Below are 19,003 nucleotides of genomic sequence, written 5' to 3'. Positions count from 1 at the left end.
TTTTGACTCACTTTGGAAATTTTTGACTCACTGATTTAATATGTGGTGAGTCAGTTTGACTCAGTCATTAGGAGCAAAATGAATCACTGCAGAATATGCACTTTAAGATAGCCAGTGCCACTGTAAATAAACCAACTCCTCCTGATTTGTGAATTCAACAGTGCTGTGGTACGAAACGATAGTAAGAGCACAGTTAAGAATTTAGTCCGAGTTAAAATAAATAAATAATTCAAGTTATAAAAACGACACTTACTCGGAGGTCACCCGTGCCAGGAAAGTATTCTCCATACTTATGGAAAGACACGGTCATGACGCGGTCTGTGGTGTAGAAGGCCTCCTCGACTCCATCTCCATGGTGGATGTCGATATCAATATACAGAACTCTTTGATGGTACCTGATGATAAATAAAATAAAAATCAAAACGACGTATATTTATACCAGCTCAAAAGGCTGGTCTTAAAGAAGTTTCAAGTTGTCTGTGAGATAAAACTAACGGGACTGGCCAGCATTTAAAAGAATGAATTAGAAACAAAAATGTAAATAGTCAGTCAATCTTTAATGCTCTTAGAGCCAGGCTTCTGAAGTGTAAAGCTGATTACTGTAGTTAAAAATATTTTGACATGTATTTATGGAAAAGACTGTTAGCTACGCGAGTCTCACAGCGCCAGTGTATAACATGCAAGAAATGTCTTTGCTGATCAAAAACATTTTGAGATGAGCGGAGAATGATGTGCATTTCTGTGAATTATTACTTTAAAAACACCCCCACAGCAGTCACCACTAGAGCTGGATGATAGAACAAGAAAATACTGATCATGATAAATTACTTACGCGATACACAGAGACAGAAAACTAATTGAGGTGTACACTTTCATTTATTAAATTTTTAAGCTGAACCATTAAAATTCTCTCTTTTTTTAAATCTTATGGTCGCAGGCATTAAATAAAAGTATCACTACTTTTTCCTCCCTTTTTAAAAACACATCACTACTGTTTTGCTCAAGAGTTGTAGTGAACCTGTATATCGTATACACTGGGTGTAGCATAAGGATCACTTTGCATGTTATGACCTTGAGGTCATATTGCTCACCCTTAATTAACATGTCGTTATGTTCCTATTAATTAACTCTCCTACATTCTACTTTGACATAATAAAGACCAAATGCCAGCCTGACTTTTCAAGTGTAGGTCATGAAAAGAATTTTCCCAGCACCCGATTATTTTTGTTTAGTGGACCGAAAGCTACCGAATTCGAATCACAGACTTCCAATTTTATTCGTTTTTTTAAAATAGAACAATTAAAGATGGGGTATGAGATTTTTTTCAGGAGTATTTTTTACCATATTGCTTGAAAAGCTCCTCACACCCATGTTGCAAGCAGTACAATAGAAGGTTTGACCCAAAAACGAAATATTTTAATCCAGTCTACAGTGTAAAATAAAGGAAAAACGCCATCCAATCCTATCGAGGTACCACCTCAAAATGATTGGATACTGACACGTCAATCAGTCTGAAGCCTGCGAGCAGCCCGGCCCTTCTGGGTGTGTGTGTGTGTGTGTGTGTGTGTGTGTGTGTGTGTGTGTGAGAGAGAGTGAGAGCAGCCAGAGTGTCACACAGAGCGCAGGATTCTCTCAGTGCGCTCCCTCCAAACAACGGGGATTTACACGAAAATGGAAGGAGATATTCACAAAATTCTTTCACAGTGAGCGCCACAAGGCTCTCCTGAACACACTGATGTAATTTTTTTGTTTGTAGTGTAAAAAATGAGGACACTAGAGCGAGTTAAAAACGAGTGACTTTTCTGCCAAGTTTATAATGGCAGTCTATGAGGCTGCGCAGCTGTCCTCCTCTCACTTTCAGGCTTCTCATTCAAAAACTGCAAGTCCTATCGTGTAGGTTGACACATTGTGTGAATCAGGACAAGTGTGGCTACTACTTTTGAGAAAACTGTGTGTGTGGAGTGAAAATTGGGGCTGAAAACACAGTTTAAATGAGAAAGTTTGAGCTATTTTTCCAAGCTCTCTACACTCTAACTTAACGAGGGGTGGAGACGCGGAGGGTGGGAGCATGGCAAGGGCGGGCGTGTTTCTTTTCAAAATATGGCTTGCGGGAACCGTTATTCCAAAATCTCATACCCCACCTTTAATGAATTTATTTCCACGTGGCCCTAAATTCTCCGCTATTTTTTCCTGCTTTACCGTGACCCAATTCAAGATACGACGTCATGCATGACGTGGTGGGCTTTCCCTGTTCGCACAAGGCATTGTGGGATACAAATTTTGTGTGCGAATGAACCGTGAAAAACCGACCGCAGTAACGGAAAGCGAGAAGAAAAGACGTTATGTTATATACGAAGGAAAGGAAACGAGGAACCAAACTAATAAATATCGGCGGTCAGCGAGCACCTCGGTGTGATCAGCTGTTCGTTTAGCGACAAAATGATGGAACTGTCAGTGCACGCGCAAAGGTAAACCTGTAGATGGCAGTAATGCAACACTGTGGATGCCAGCTGCCGTAAAACCCAAAAGAAGAAGAAAGTAAACCTGTGCATGCGCTCACACACGGACCCCCTCTGTCTGCTTGACTGTGTGAAGCGAGCGATTTCATGCACATCCCTCAAATTAAATAAACTTCCCAGACACAGAATGGCCTGGTTTTTAATAGATATTACAGAAAAACATCACAACGACCAAATTTCAGAAGGAACTAAATTTCACTGATTTTATGAAATCGAAAGGCCGTCTAGCTTTAAAGGAACAGTCCACCGTACTTCCATAATGAAATATGCTCTTACCTGAATTGAGACGAGCTGCTCCGTACCTGTCCGAGCTTTGCGCGACCTCCCAGTCAGTCAGACGCAGTCCGACGCGCTGTCACTCCTGTTAGCAATGTAGCTAGGCTCAGTATGGCCAACGGTATTTTTGGGGGCTGTAGTTAGATGCGACCAAACTCTTCCGCGTTTTTCCTGTTTACATAGGTTTATATGACCAGTGACATGAAACAAGTTCAGTTACACAAATTGAAAGGTAGCGATTTTCTATGCTATGGAAAGTCCGCACTATAATGACAGGCGTACTAACACCTTCTGCGTGCTTCGGCAGCGCATTGATACGGAGCTCAGATATCAATACGCTGACGAAGCACGCAGAAGGTGTTAGTACGCCTGTCATTATAGTGCGGACTTTCCATAGCATAGAAAATCGCTACCTTTCAATTTGTGTAACTGAACTTGTTTCATATCACTGGTCATATAAACCTATGTAAACAGGACAAACGCGGAAGAGTTTGGTCGCATCTAACTACAGCCCCAAAAAATACCGTTGGCCATGCTGAGCCTAGCTACATTGCTAACAGGAGTGACAGCGCGTCTGACTGCGTCTGACTGACTGGGAGGTCGCGCAAAGCTCGGATAGGTACGGAGCAGCTCGTCTCAATTCAGGTAAGAGCATATTTCATTATGGAAATACGGTGGACTGTTCCTTTAAGCTGCAGGTTTTCTGCTCCTTATCTTGACTAGCATAAAATATACGAGCTGCAAGCAATGATTTCAGCCTGAAGTGAAAACCCTGATCCTGAACAGAGGACGCACTTGAGCAGTTCCAGGATGGCCAGCACAATGTCGTTGACGTAGCAGAAACCAGACGCCTCCGACTTCTTGGCATGATGGAGGCCGCCCGCCCAGTTAATAGCGATGTCTGTCTGCTGCTTGTTTAATTTCACGGCACCCGCTGGACACAGAAACACAGCCTTTATTAATCTGCACTGGGTTTGTCATCTGCTAGAATCCACAAGGCGGAGGTACTTAGGAATTTTGTAGAAATAACTAAATAAGAAACACTCAACTCATCTGGATAAAAGCACTTACCGACAGAGCCGCCTGTTGAAAGCTGACAGAACTCAAACAGGCCGTCGAACACGGGGCAGTCTTCACCCACGTTAACTGAGGAAGGAATATAAACGAGAACATTACTAGCAAAAGGAATACACCGCAAAAGAAGTGAGGCACATTATCACCCCCAGACACATTTCTGGCCTATTTTGTAGTAAATCTCTGATTTTTTTTTTCTATCCAGTAATTACTTTTGCTCAGGTAACTGGCATACAAGATTGTAGTTATTATAATTAGTCGCAAGCATCATCAACAAGCCACGGTGTCCATTCACAACTTACACAGTAACGTGTCATTAACCATCAGCCCAATTTCACACTTAGCATTAGCCACAAATAAGCGAAAACTGCCGAGATGATTCAATCAAGGTCCAATTAGACCACGCATTTGCAGTAATCACAGAGGCAGAGCAGCACTTCAGTGGTGCATACATTCATCACAAGTACTACTGACTATTACAGCGTGAATTATTAAGACTTGGATCTCTCATTGCATCGCTCCTGTGGAGGGCGGCCCTACGTGGACAGTCGGGGGTCACGCCTGGAGGACGCTCTGGCCTCTTGCAGTAGTGCTTTTGTGGCTGGGGACTGCAGTAGAATTCCTGACTTTAGGGCTGCGGTTGTCGTGAACGGTTTTGTGCTCGGGTTTCTAGCATCAACGAAGCTGACTTTATGTTAGGACTGTTAATGTTAGTCATGTTGTCTGTTGTTGCCCAAATGAGGATGGGTTCCCTTTTGAGTCTGGTTCCTCTCGAGGTTTCTTCCTCATGTCGTCTGAGGGAGTTTTTCCTTGCCACCGTCGCCACAGGTTTGCTCATTGGGGATAGATTAGGGATAAAATTAGCTCATGTTTTAAGTTGTTCAAATTCTGTAAAGCTGCTTTGCGACAATGTTTATTGTAGGGCTGGGTATCACCAGATACCTCACGATACGATACTATGGCGATATTTTGCCCACGATAACGATAATATCACGGTACAGCGATTCTGCGATAATCAATATATTGCAAGAAATTTCAACCACATCACAATATCTGTGTCACTGAAGAAAATCAGAATTTATTGACCACTGTAAAATTACATTTCACATACATAACTACACACTCTTGCCAGACATATATGTGTCTCTATTCCACTGCTGGCAAAACCAAGAGTTGCTTCACTACAACATACAGAAAATTCCCATTTCTGTGCTCGTATTATCAACTTTTCTGTAAGCATGGACACATCAGTGCTGCTTAACAAGCAGAATCAAATTGTTTTATGAAAACTTAAAACTTGCACTGCAGACTGCACATACATTTCAGTGCTAACACTAATATCAATTTGTTCTTTGTAAACTTGACAACATATACCTGAGAACATTTAACTTGTGCTTATTTTGCAGGAACAACGCACTGTCTGAAACACATTGAAAAGTGCAGTGTGCATCTTAATTGGAGCGAAACAGGTTTTGCAAAGTGCATTCTCTTTGTCCGGCTCACTGTTATTTTTTCTCCTTTCCTTTGGAATCCAAAGTGCCTCCAAACATCTGCCTTAAAGTTCGGTGGCGTCTCTAGGTTTATGTTAACAGCCATGCTTGCCTGTTTTTTTTCCTCACTGCAACCGCCGGGGAAAAAAGAGAAGACGAAGAGTGCCTTGCAGTGAGGTAGCGGCACAGCGACACCTCGCGGAGCGGAGGTGCGGAAGTCGTACTGGATTTACAACCCGTCTGAAACATGATTTTATTATTTGAAAAAATATCGATATTCAAATTTTGAGTATCGATATTGAATCGGAAGACAAAGTATCGCGATATAATCGCCGTATCGATATTTTTGCACACCCCTAGTTTATTGTTAAAAGCGCTATACAAATAAACTTGACTTGATATGTGGTCAGATTCACCAATTTACATCGGTGCAAAGGAATAAATGCAATTTACGCGATTTAAAAACAAACAAATAGTGCGCCGGATACAACAACTTTATTCATCACATGCTTGTGAAATTCCTCTCTGCATTTAACCCATCTGAAGCAGTGAGCGCACACACATACCCAGAGCAGTGGGCAGCCATGCTAACAGCACCCAGGGAGCAGTTGGGAGTTAGGCACCTCGCTCAAGGCCGTCTCTTATTAACCTAACTGCATGTCTTTGGATTGTGGGGGAAACCAGCGCAGACTAGGGGTTTCACCAAATATCGGAATAGTCGAATATTCGACCACCAAAACCACTATACGACGCTGTGCGTGATAGTCGACTATTCGTCTTTTTCTTTTTTGTTGTTTTTTTTCAGTAGACCGGTGCTCTTGTAAAACGGTGAAAGGGCATCTTAATGATCTACCACAGACATGCAGCGTTGGGGGGTGGGGGGGGTGCGCGCCTGACGTCCACACAGCGACGCAAGGGGCGCCAAGCAAGACGAGAAAGAGAGAAAGGAGCAATGGCTGAAGCTGCTCGTGATACCCGCCTTCATGTATCTACAGTCTGGAAATACTTCATAAAAACAGACAAAACCGTCAACTGCAATATATGCAAAGCTACCCTAAAGTACCATGGCAGTACAACGACAATGCATAACCATTTGAAGCTACACTCGGCTGGAGCTAGCTACAGCAGCGGTGAAGTTAGCGGAGAGAAGCACCAACAGACAACAATGAGAGACTTCTCCACACGTCAGATATCCGACCAAAGAAAAAGGAAAATAACCGGTCTGTTAGTGAATTTCATCGTGAAGGATATGCGACCGCTTGCTGCGGTGTCTGGAAATGGCTTTAAGGACATTATCAATTTTTTCGAGCCATGAGCAACCCCCTGGAGTGGTGGGCCCGCAAGGAGAAGCAGTTCCCCCGCCTGGCGAAGTTGGCCAGAATCTACCTGGCTGTCCCCGCTACAAGCACCCCGAGCGAGCGCGTTTTCTCCCTGGCTGGGAACACGATTACCCGTCAGAGAGCAAGTTTGCACCCAGCTCATGTGGATGCCCTTGTTTTCTTGAACGCAAACCAGGAGCGCAAGAATAAGATTATTAAAGAGGAGGACTTTGACGAGAGCGAATAGGCTAACTGTTAATTGGATTACATTACTGTGGATTACAGCTTTTTTGCACTTTTCGTTACGCTGCGCTGTGGCGAGTAGGCTAGGCTGAGTTTTGTTTAAGACATTTAAAGCCTATATTTTTCGTTAATTCTGAATAACAATTAAGATTTGGATAAAATGTGATGGATTATTAAGGCCTATATTTTCTGTTTGTTCTGAACAACAATTACAATTTTGATAAAAATGTGGCATTAAAGCCATTTTCTGTTGACTCTGAATAACAATTTGGATAACGTGCTATTCAATAAACATCATAAGCTTTATACAACCTGTGGACATTTTTATGTTTAATAGCTTGATTAGTTTCACAATTTACATGCAATGTTGATCTTAATTAGGCCTACATTGTGTTTTCATGGTCATTAACAGAGGCAAACTCAGAAGAGGGTTAATGGTTCTGACATAGTCGGATTGCTACGCATATGAGGCGAGACGCGTCAGAGCCAAGTCTGGCAGCAGCAGTGCCGCATGGATTAAAAAAAAAAAAAAAAAAAAAAAACGGCGAATATTCGACTATTAGTCGACTTTTGGGAAGTATTCGAAGAATACTAAAATTCAGTATTCGTCAATGCCCTAGCGCAGACACGGGGAGAACATGCAAACTCCACACAGAAAAGCTCCTGCTGGCTGCTGGGCTCGAACCCAGAACCTTCTTGCTGTGAGGCAACTGTGCTAACCACTTACACCACCATGCCGCCCAATTTGGGATCCTTTCTAACATCTTTGCATCAATAAAATCAGAATTTTAGTTACTTTATGATTTGCCATCTGCTTAAGAACCACCAAATAAATAAATAAAATAGATAAAAAAAAAAAGAAAAAAAAAAATCCCACCCCACCCTATCTTTACCATACTGAATTGCATCTCATCATATTCTTGCGCTTCACATCGTGCCAGTGGCACAGTGGCTAACGCTGTCACCTCCCAACAAGAAGGTTCCGTGTTCAAACCTCACGACCAACAGGGGCCTTTCTGTGTAGAGTTTGCATGTGTGGGTTTCCTCCCACTTCAAACACATGCAGATTAGGTAAAATCTGTTGAACTTGTACATCGATCTGGATAAGAGTGTAATGTAAACGTACCACATTGTGTCGAATCAGATCATATTGCATTTTATCTTTTTCGTGGTCCAAATCCTGCACTCTGATTGGCTGGCGAGCGGGTCCGTATCTTACGGTACGGACCCTGGTTACGAACCTCTGGCAACTCGCTCGTTCACAACAACAAACATAGTAGCATTTTTTGTCAACATATAATCTTTAAGATTTATGTTAGGACTATAAGATTATCAAAAATCTTGTAAATTTTTGCCAGCATTTCTCAGGAGAATAGCATTAATTTTACAGCATGGATAGCGATAACGACAGTGTTCACAGTGAAAGCGAGTTTTACTACCCTGAGGAAGAAGAAATAAAAGAAAACATTTCAGGAGAAAGCTAAAAACCTCTAACTGTTGCTAACGCCGAGCAAAAACATGGCTGAATCCTGAATGACTCAATTTTGTATAAATAGGGCACTACATAGGCAGCAAAATGTAGTTTTTTTTCCTGCCATGGAAGTGCACTTGTATACCGAGGAGGAAGCCATTTGCATTACAGCCGTGAACGAGGACTCAAAATGGCAGCTCGGCTCGGTTTTCCCTTTCGGGCGCTCTCGTTTTCTGTTAGAATTTGGTAAAGAAAAAAATAAATATATTATTTACCAGCTTACGGTCGGTCCGTATGGTGAAATACCGTGACCTCGGCCTTGAATACTGACCTCGGCCCAGAGGGCCTCGCTCAGTACTTTCAAGACCTCGGTCACGGTATTTCACCATACGGACCTCCCAGCTGGTAAATAACATACATACACATATTATATACACACATTTTATATATATATATATATATATATATATATATATATATATATATATATATAAAAACATGAGTTTTTTTACTGGGAAATACTCGACTCGTTTTTCATACGAGCTACAACTGTGACATATTTCTCGACAGGCCACTTGTGAGGATATCACTGATAAATGGCAATGTTTTGATAAATCTGGATATTTTTTTTTTGTTGAAAAACATTTTTCATATGAAACACATCGCAGATCTGAGTGACACTTCCTGAAATTTCACTCTGATGACATCACTCCTAGTGTTTACCTGCTAACTTGACACGCGTTGTCAAAATAGCAAACCGGTTAAAAATTTAAGTTCTTTTGATTAATTTGCATATTTTTTTCGTGGATGTGTCTTAATATAAAGAACATTACACGGTGGCGTGAAGACATGAAGTTTATGTTCACTACTCGAAGATAAACTTCCTATCTTCACGCCACTGTAATATCCTCTATGTATCAGATGGTTGGCAATGCATCAAGATGTGCATCACATCCGACTCCAATTGAGATGCACATCCATTAACAACGTCTAAGAGTTTTGTCTTAGGGCTGTGTTGCTCAGAAAGGTCACTGCACTGTTATTTAGCTCCCACAGCAAAGCTAGTAGTGTTAACTAATGCTAGTGGTGCTGTCTTGGATGTCAAATAACCAGAGGTGGACAGTAACGAAGTACATTTACTTGAGTGTTGTACTTAAGTACACTTTGAGTATTATTTTTTTTGGAAACTTATGACTAACTTCACTACATTTGAAAGGCAAATATCGTACTTTTCACTCCACTACATTTCTATCAAGGTCCTCGTTACTATGAAGCGGCTTTGAAAGTGGATGTTTTTTTCTTTTCTAAAACGTGATGGTTTTTTCGCAGGTGACACTGAGACAGCCGATCAGTAATCACTAGGGTCACGTCACGTCCATAGACTGTATAAAATCAACCTCAGTGATTTCTCAACAGCGTTATTTAACACGATCAGTTGATGGCAGAATGGAAGGAGGCGTTTCTTCTGGCGAATGCACGCACACTCATGGCTATAGCTAGAACCCATGTTTCAGTTTTCTGAAAGGATTAAAGATTCACTTCGTTTTAAACATTTGCTTTGTTTGCCAAAAACGAACCACATCACGGCCTACAAAAACTCGCTGTCCAACCTGCGGAAGCATATCGAGGGATATAAACGTTTTATTCCAAGAGAAAGCTTGCAATGAAGTTGTCTGTGCTTTTAGAGCTAGTGATAACGTTGCAATAGCTATGCAGTCTGGTTAGTCAAATGACTTTCTATGGATTTGCCCACCAAGTTGCCATCGCCTTGTCCACGGCTAACATTTACACGTAGCTAGTTAACTTGGACACTGTTAGTTAGCGTGTAAAAACGGAGTCACGCTAACATGAATAATGTTAACTTATCTGAAGTCCTTTCAGAAATATGTTTTAGCATAATCTTGCCAAATAAACAGAATGTAGACATCTCTCTTTTCTAGTAGCGTTTAGGGCTGCACGATGATAGAAAAATATGCGATATTCGATAACATGACTGAATATCACGATAATTAAATATATACTGTTTTTCTTACCTCTACTCGCCGTTCTGCCCTGTATCTAGCATTTAAAAAAAACACCCAATGCATCGCTTCCATTCCAACATTATTTTTTTATTGGAAAAACATGGCTACACCTGCAATGGTGTCCATCAATCATCTTTAAATCTCTTAATTTTTGTGAGCGCAGCAGAAAATGTCTTAAGTTGAAGTAAACAAAAAACTGAAAACTACACTACATTAACATAAAGCATTCAAAATGGCAATTTCAGCGGCTCCCGGGAGATGAAGGTGAGCGACACAGATTCACCATAAACTCAAACACAATCTGTTAATAACACATGCAGGTGAGAGAGCAGTGGTGTGTGTGTGTGTGAGAGAGAGAGAGAGAGAGAGAGAGAGAGAGAGGTAGCGTGTGTGAGTGAGCGAGCGGTAGTGTGCGTGTCAGCGAACGGTAGTGTGTGTGTGTGTGAGAGAGAGAGTGTGAGAGTGAGAGGTAGTGTGTGTGTGTGTGAGTGAGAGAGAGCGCGGTTTTATGTTTTTATGCTTCTGTACAGCAGTGTTTGTCCCAGTGAGCCGCCCCACCACTGTTTTACAGGTACATGTCTTGCAAAGTACCTGAGTTTGCAGTACATCACCCCTCCTGAATCCAAAGTACTTCCAAATAGCAGACGTGCATTTTTTTTTTGGAAACCAGTTCCTCCTCACACAAGTTTGTCTCACCACACTTGCTCCCGCCTTCCGCCATCACCACGAGGCTTTTACTTGTTTTGCAATAGGGGGTGGAGTTATCCCGTGGCGCTTGTTGACATTCAAATGTGATTGGACGGCACAGAAAAATGTGCCTTTTATCGAAATTTAAGTAATTTTTGCGGTATGTGTATCGCAAACTATGATATCGCGATATCGATACTTTTTCGATATATTGTGCAGCCCTAGTAGCGTTAGCTACCCAGTATGATTTCGAGTTTGAGAGCAGATCAGGTGGAGTTTCATTGACTATCTAGCTTAACGTTAAACCATCATGCGTTCATTTTATGAATTCACATTTCTGTCTTTGGTAACGGCGTTAGGTTTTGTAAGCGTTGTGGTAATAATACGACGACGCGTTGACAAAATGTACTTTTAATACTTAAGTATTTTTAAAAGCAAGCACTTCAGGACTTTAACTGAAGTAAAAATTTGACTGGAGAACTTTCACTTGTATCGGAGTAACATTTGACCAGCGGGATCTGTACTTTGACTTAAGTAATGAAGTTGGGTGCTTTGTCCACCTCTGCAAATAACCAACACTTAACACAACGTACTACACTGTCGTGTTAAATCTGAGTGCATGCAACATCCACCACTAGTTTCCTCATTCACAAGTTTTATCTTTGGCGTATCTGTATGACCAAACTCGTGTCTGGTCAGAGAGTGTGTGAAACTGCAGTTAAGCGAACAAAATCAATATTCATTTAATAAAATGTTAGTTTTTATTTATTTCATAACTCAAATCTGACTTGTCTGGTGAGAACATCGATGTAAATTAGGTGTGTATTGAGGTAAATGAGGTTTCCATGAGTTATTACATGTGCTCAAATCTGTGCTCCTTTGTATGCAAATTTCATAAAACAGCTTTTTTTTTTTTTTCAAGGGTTGAATGACTATTTTGGGGGGGGGGGACAGCATGGCTTGGCTAGCTCAGTGTTGGAGCTGCCAGATTTTTTATTTAAACAGATTCAATCTAGGAGTATCCAACCGGATACATGTTCTACTCTACTATTTGTATTCAAAGCCTTTAACTGTGCTTGTTATACTCAATTACACCATTTTAGTAAAACAACAGTCGCATTTCCTGCATTATATCCATCATGGAGTTAGAGGCCCACTTTACACGGGGACGGTATAAAACAAAAACGCAAAAGTCCGTTTTCGTTCTCACTTTTTTCCGCGTCTACACGACCGTTTTCAAGGAGGAAATCTGCGTCTATACGGTGACGCATAAATGTCTCCGCTATGTCTGCACGCATGCGCAACGTCTTCTGTCTTGTCTGATCTGCGCTGCTGTTCTGTCAAGTTATCCTACCAAGCCTACTACGCATGCACGAAATCCAGGAGGGTAGGAAAATTCAACAGTAGTTTTGTCCCACCGATCAGCTGGGCTGATAGAAAATCGGTGAGAATTTCACGCATTTGCTGATTTTTATGTTTTGTGCGTATTGGTCGAGTCTTTGGCCGAGTCAAATAATTTGTAATGACTTGTTTTGAATAATAAAACGGTCTGTATGAGAACTTGCTAGGATAACTTTACAGAACACCGGTCCGGCTGAGGTACTGTAGTGCTCGAGGGAGGAGCAGGAGCAAACCGAAACTCTTTTAATCTGCCTTTATTAAGTAACACTCACTCTTGTTTCGGTGAAGAAGAGAAAAGGCAGTGTCCATCTCAGCAAAATAAACCCGTTCGGCTGCTAGTTTTGTTTTCAGTCTCGGGTTTATGGTTTCACGAGCGGCTTGAATAGGCAGCACACGTGTGCGTGTGTGTGTAACTTGGCGACACCAAACTGAGGAGCTCCAGCTGGGCGGGTGAGCAGGAAAACACATCTACTGCATTAAAACACAGAGCAGCTTGAAGGTCCGTTGGATCGATGTAATCAGACATGCTCTTACTTTTTTACTTACTTTCTTACTTCCCGGGCTGGCATGTGCAGTATATGACATATGTATGACGTAAACGCGTACCCGACGTGAGCAGATCCGAGCAGAGTTTCGCGTATTGGGTAGTTTAGACGGATATGCAACGGGGGCCGTTTTTAACTTATCCACTCTGGAAGGCGTTTTCAATTTTATCCGTTTTTCAGCCTCGGAAACGCCGTCCTCGTGTAAACGAAAGGCACTTCTGATAAAATATTTAGTCGTTTTTACCCGACAGCGTCCTCGTGTAAACGGGCCCAGAGTCTCCATAGAAACATGTAAACAGTAGTGTACAGACAGTAAATACACTGCAACAGGACATACAGTGAGGTGCGACATATATGGTTGTATACGTTAGGACTGGGATTGTTCCGAACCACACAGATTAAAGGCCAATTTATGCTGACAACCCAGTCCTCGCAGATGGCGTCTGCGTAGCCCCCCCCTTCGCAGACCCTCTGCGCGCACCTCCCAAAAATTGTGACCACCGCAGAAGCCTCGCAGACAGCGTCGCAGACAAGAGGGCTCTGATTGGTCCACTCTACATCCGCTGTACACGCACTTCCGCTTCCCTACTTTCCCGGTTTGTTTTGTTTTCACGACCGCCATTTTTAAAAACACGAGCGAAGATGGAGCAGCACGAAGAGCGGTTGATCGAGGAAGTACGTACATCTATACGACTCCAGTTCTAGTCATTATAAGTAACCGGAGGATAAACACTCCACTAACCACACCCACCAACTACTCCTAGCGATTACGCGACTTCGTGCCCCCTTGCGTTGTGGCGGTGAATAACATCGCGCACGCCTATTACTCCCCACTCAACGATAAATTACAACTGTCTGCGAAAAGCTATCTGCGAAAGCCTTGTCGCAAGAGCATGCAGAGGCCCTAACAGCAGCATGTTGGACATGGCCAGCACTGAGCCACGTGTACTCTCGTTGACTATGATGATTCGTTAACATCACTGTGAATTAAGTTTCTTGATAGTTTCAGATAATTAAGCGCATTAGAAAATACTACAAGCGAGTACAAAAACATACAGACAGGTCGGTTTGTCCAGAATTCCTTCGACAGAGTTCCCAACTAACACGTACAACCCCATATAGGGTCACATGGCTTACAAATGGGTTGTGACAGAATTTCCTCTTCCGTTTTAGTCGTTTAAATGGATATGATGAATATTGCTCAACGATTCATTTTGTGTGCAGCCATTTCGAAAGGTTTCTCGAAGTCAAATTCAAACTAGCAAACCACATTTAAATTAAGACTGAACATGTTACTTAGCACTTTTTTTTTTTACTATCCTGACACACTGTATTAGTGTAAAAGTTCAGCAATAAATATAGACGTTTCTCTGTTCCTCTACTTCTGCTAGCTCCAACTATATTGAGAGACTCTGAAATAGAAGTTAAAAAAAGAGAGAGAACAAAAATATGCTGAATATGGATTTACAAATACTAAAAAGTATGAATTTTAAAATAAAATTATGCTCGTAAAAGTTTGGGAGTCAGAAACTTCACAAGAGCCATTTATCGTCGTTTGTCTAAAGGTTAACAACGCTTTAAAGTGAATTTAATGTCCCTAAACCACACTTTTTTTCCCTTGTACAAAGCAACAATCATTATGTTGATTGACCATGGCGTTTTAGAACCATAGCTGACCCAAAAGGCCATAAATTACTGGAAAATCAATAAAATCAGCCGATTTTCACAGACTCTGCCGAGACTGAAATGGAAGATCCTGAAGGGGCGCGAGACGTCACACGTGTAACAATCCAGGTATAAATTTCGTTCCTGTGCGCAGCAGTGATTAGACCAGTCTTGATATGGAATCACATTTAGGAGAGAATTCGGACAGCGATTGGGATCCTTATATGTCGGATGAAGGTGCAGATGATCATCAAGGATATTCCAGAGTAAATGGTTATCTTTTCGAGTGCCCAAAACAAGAAACTGCCAGTTCACGACAGTCCTGCTCACTGCCGATAGCGCACCACCAGCCAGAGAGAACTGGAAACACAGTTTTGTAGATTTTTATTCTAAGCTGGCTACTGCAAAATATCGGGGAAATATTTACATTTATTTTTTTCGCGGTTCGGTTTCCATCAAATCCTGCGCTCTGATTGGCTGGTGAGCGGGTCCGTATCCTATGATACAGACCCCAGTTACAGACCTCTGGCGACTCGCTCGTTCACAACAATAACAAACACAGTAGCATGTTTTGTCAACATATATCTTTTTTATAAAATTTATTTATAAGATTATCAAAAATCTCAAATTTTTGCCAGCATTTCTCAGGAGAATAGCATTAATTTTACAGCATGGATAGCGATAACGACAGTGTTCACAGCGAAAGCGAGTTTTACTACCCTGAGGAAGAAGAAATAAAAGAAAACATTTCAGGAGAAAGCTAAAAACCTCTAACTGTTGCTAATGCCGAGCAAAAACATGGCTGAATCCTGAATGACTCAATTTTGTATAAATAGGGCACTACATAGGCGGCAAAATGTAGTTTTTTTCCCTGCCATGGAAGTGCACTTGTATACCGAGGAGGAAGCCATTTACATTACAGCCGTGAATGAGGATTCAAAATGGCGACTCGGCTCTCCCTTTCGGGCGCTCTCGTTTTCTGGTAGAATTTGGTAAAGAAAAAAAAAAAAATTATATATCAGCTTAAGGTCGTCCGTATGGTGAAATACCGTGACCTCGGCCTTGAATACTGACCTCGGTCACGGTATTTCACGATACGGACTTCCCAGCTGGTAAATAACATATGTACCTCAATAAATGCAGAAATATAATTTTTAAAAAGCGTACACTTATTCAGCGTACCGTATTTTTCGGACTATAAGTCGCACTTTTTTTCATGGTTCGGCTGGCCATGCGACTTATACTCCGGTGCGACGTGTATATATGTTTTTTTTTCACCGCGAAAGGGCGCTATGTAGCTTTCTGCCTGTTTTTTTTTTTTCTCTGAGCGGTTGTTGTTGGTTTTTTTTTTTCACTAGACGGTTGTTTTTACTACCGTACCCGTCTTTGGAGATGATATACCTATAGCCTACTTGACCTCTGATTTGATGAAATAAAATTCGACAAAAATGAAGAATGACACTCCTCGATGATGACTACAGCTTTAATAACAAAGATGAAAGAGCCATGGGGCGATAATAAGCCCTACTGGTAAAAATATTCTAAAAGCAAACTGATTAATGCATCAGTAATAGGCTGCTAATATTAGTTATAATAATAATATAGGCTATTAGTAATAACGATAGTGATAGTATTAAAGATAGTAGTAGATATTTAAAATAATCAGACTAGGCTACTTACAGGGCAAAGGGCGCGTTATCACTGCTCAGCTGTTCGTTTATTAAATAAACAATGCAGTCGCGCAGTAACCACGCGCCGCTTATCAGATAGAATCACAGATTCTATGGATAGAATAACCCTTCAAAAAAGTGCGACTTGTAGTCCGGTGCGACGTATATATGTTTTTTTTGTCTTCATAATGCATTTTTTGGCTGATGCGACTTAAACTCCGGAGCGACGTATAGTCCGGAAAATACGGTAATTACTGAAAGAGAATATGAACTGGGCGATAATAGGGGAATCGACAAACTGTCCAAATGTCAGATCAAATTGTCATTTATTAAATAAATGGGTTTTTTTGCTCCAATAATTCCTTTGTGGTTGTTCTGGTGGTGGTGAACACTTGATAAATCAGGTTTATTATTAGCAGGCGACATAAAATCTGCCTGCTTTGTTTGCACAAACCTCACCCACTGTCGCTTTAGATTAGGGTCATTTCTTGGAAAATTTGTGAACTGAATGTCCTGTTGTATATGGATATGAACATCCAAACACAACTCAGCACTTTCACGTCGTTATTTCTGTAAGACTCCAACAACAATTTCAGCGAGTAAACAAGCACTGAGTCAGATGAACCAGATAGCCAGGGTTCCACGCACGACGTCACGCGAGATTAACCCTGGGATCCAGATGTCGAAATTTATCGATAGTTTTGTGCTTGATGATAAAACATTATCCGCCCCCGCGCTTTATTAATTCATTTCGGTCATTACTAATGATATATATTAATTTTAAAGCATTACATAGACTAAGGTTTTTAAATACTCTTCAAACGTGTGAACAAGGTCCTGGGTGCGTAAAGCAGGCGTGAGGCAGGGAAAATGTACTCACATCTCTGCATCTGCTTGCTGTACTCGGACATGTTATCTGGGCGGATGGAGCGGAGGAACTTGATGTAGTCGTCGCTGTGATATTTGGTCATCTCTTCAGCATTGGCTTTGTGTGGCCTCTATCAAAACAAGAAACGCACCAACATTTTGTTTTTACATGCGCCGAATCGTTCAGGATAAAGGAGACAAGTTCAAGCTCTTACATAGATCTCCATCTTCCTATAGAGGCCATAGTTGAGGAGGAGGTTGTGAGTCATACGGATGCGGTGAGGCTTCATGGGATGACCCTGGCCATAGTAATAATTCCCAACATCACCTGGAAACATGTGGATTAGACAGAGGAAACAGAAAGATAGAATTGATTTTTTTTTTTATAAATTAGAAATATCGTTTTACTCTATTGTTGGCATTGCACTGCATTCTGGGTAGTCTTCCAGGGAGGGGAAAATACACATCAGTTTATTACTGCTTAATTACACATGCTAGCTGGTTAATTAAGTGCATCAGCCGGTCCTGAAAACTCTGAAACATCCAACAACAGATGTAAATGAATTTCATAAAATCCGGAAAGTCCGGATCTGGTTATTTAAATCTTAAGCATTCGTCCAGAAACGCACAAGCGCCGTTTGGACTGAAAAAAAACTTAATAAACTGATAAGCTAAACTTGCTAACTTTGATTAGCTAGTCTCTCGTGCAGGCGTGCTAGCATGCTAGTCACAAACTAGCAACTAGCCTTGCTCATATATTTTTTTATTTTCCCAAAAAAAATTAAGTTAGCAAGCATTATTATTATTTTTTATTATTTTTTCAACCGGACCAAAAAGTAAACTTTAACTTTCCTAGATGTTAAGCGTAACTAGTTTTAGCATTGCTAAAGCTAAAAGCTACCATTCACTCAGTGCATCATGCTAACCGGCTAAACCTAGCTAACAATCTGCGGAAGGAAGGAAACTATTTGCACAAAGTCGACCGGAAGGAAGAGAAAAAGCTTATTTTCATTGCTGTCGAAGTAAAAATATAACCTCGCACCTCAGTACTGGTTTTCTTACCGTCATAATAATAGCAAACTTTCTTCTTTGTTCCTTGGGAAGTCAGCGCCATTTTAGCTCCAATTAGTTTCAGTCTGAGGCTGAAGCCTGCCGGGCTTTCTGCGCAACTCCGTCCCTTCAACTGCAACCTGGCTCTGCGCGTCTGCACCAATCATTTTTCAGATTTCCGTTCTTAGAGGCGGGACCATCGTGTCTCTAAACCAATCAGCTCCTTTACACTGTTCACTCAGTTTCTTCACTCATTGTTGCTTTCAGTTCAAAACTCTGTGGTGTTGAGGAGATCATCCTCCCATTTGAAATTTATACAATTAAAGAGTTTTTGAATTGTTCTACAAGCCTGATTCCCAAAAAAGTTGGGACAAAGTACAAATTGTAAATAAAAACAGAATGCAATAATTTACAAATCTCAAAAACTGGTATTGTATTCACAATAGAACATAGACAACATATCAAATGTCGAAAGTGAGACATTTTGAAATTTCATGCCAAATATTGGCTCATTTGGCGGCACGGTGGTGTAGTGCTGTCGCCTCACAGCAAGAAGGTCCGGGTTCGAGCCCCGTGGCCGGCGAGGGCCTTTCTGTGTGGAGTTTGCATGTTCTCCCCGTGTCCGCGTGGGTTTCCTCCGGGTGCTCCGGTTTCCCCCACAGTCCAAAGACATGCAGGTTAGGTTAACTGGTGACTCTAAAT

General features: G+C 41.4%; 1 protein-coding gene across 1 annotated transcript in view; it reads right to left on the bottom strand.

Moving 5' to 3' along the window:
- Positions 1-18,429, bottom strand: part of hdac1 (histone deacetylase 1) — a 42,209-nt gene extending 23,780 nt beyond the window's left edge. The window contains exons 1-6 of the mRNA XM_060904696.1: positions 18,314-18,429; positions 17,467-17,579; positions 17,265-17,382; positions 3,867-3,941; positions 3,591-3,729; positions 254-395 (exon numbers count right to left, since the gene is read on the bottom strand). Coding sequence (XP_060760679.1) covers positions 254-395; positions 3,591-3,729; positions 3,867-3,941; positions 17,265-17,382; positions 17,467-17,579; positions 18,314-18,365 — 639 coding nt within the window. The 5' untranslated portion in view covers positions 18,366-18,429. The remainder of the gene's footprint in view (positions 1-253; positions 396-3,590; positions 3,730-3,866; positions 3,942-17,264; positions 17,383-17,466; positions 17,580-18,313) is intronic.
- Between the last annotated feature and the right edge of the window lie 574 nt (positions 18,430-19,003).

The sequence above is a fragment of the Neoarius graeffei genome, chromosome 22 (genome assembly GCF_027579695.1).
Source record: "Neoarius graeffei isolate fNeoGra1 chromosome 22, fNeoGra1.pri, whole genome shotgun sequence".
Lineage (NCBI taxonomy): Eukaryota > Metazoa > Chordata > Actinopteri > Siluriformes > Ariidae > Neoarius > Neoarius graeffei.
Note: the sequence above shows the minus strand (reverse complement) of the source record. Positions and strands in the feature narration are given on the sequence as shown.